The sequence below is a fragment of the Etheostoma spectabile genome, chromosome 13 (genome assembly GCF_008692095.1).
Source record: "Etheostoma spectabile isolate EspeVRDwgs_2016 chromosome 13, UIUC_Espe_1.0, whole genome shotgun sequence".
In the NCBI taxonomy this organism is placed as follows: domain Eukaryota; kingdom Metazoa; phylum Chordata; class Actinopteri; order Perciformes; family Percidae; genus Etheostoma; species Etheostoma spectabile.
Genome location: NC_045745.1, coordinates 320,613 through 320,977, shown reverse-complemented (window position 1 = coordinate 320,977; position 365 = coordinate 320,613). Strand labels below are relative to the sequence as shown.

Sequence of the window (365 nt, the reverse complement as noted above, 5' to 3'; positions counted from 1 at the left end):
GTGTGTGTGTGTGTGTTTGTGCAGCTGTTGTGATCACTCCTAGCATGAAGCTGGATCCAGCCACAGGCCTGTCCACCACCTCCTCCACCCTCCAATATGCAGCTTCCAAAGAGGATGTTGCTGCAGTCTTTGCCTGCCTGTCCACACATAAGCTGACCAATCAGGAGACTGAACTGGGACCCTTTCCCATTTACTGTAAGTGGAATACAGCGCTGCCATCAGGCCCTCTCCTTGCCCACGTTAAGTACAGCAGGTTTTTAAGAGGATTGAGCCTGATTTACACCTGAACATTTTTTAATACGTGGGCTGTTATAATATATATATTGATGTTGTCAACTACAATTCCAAGTTGTTTGAACTACAGA

At 46.3% G+C, this 365-nt stretch overlaps 1 protein-coding gene across 6 annotated transcripts in view; it reads left to right on the top strand.

The window, feature by feature from the left end:
• Positions 1 to 365, top strand: part of alcama (activated leukocyte cell adhesion molecule a) — a 79,952-nt gene that overhangs the window by 46,850 nt on the left and 32,737 nt on the right. For all 6 annotated transcript variants that reach the window (XM_032533576.1, XM_032533574.1, XM_032533575.1 and 3 more), the window contains exon 6: positions 25 to 195. In XM_032533576.1, coding sequence (XP_032389467.1) covers positions 25 to 195 — 171 coding nt within the window. The remainder of the gene's footprint in view (positions 1 to 24; positions 196 to 365) is intronic.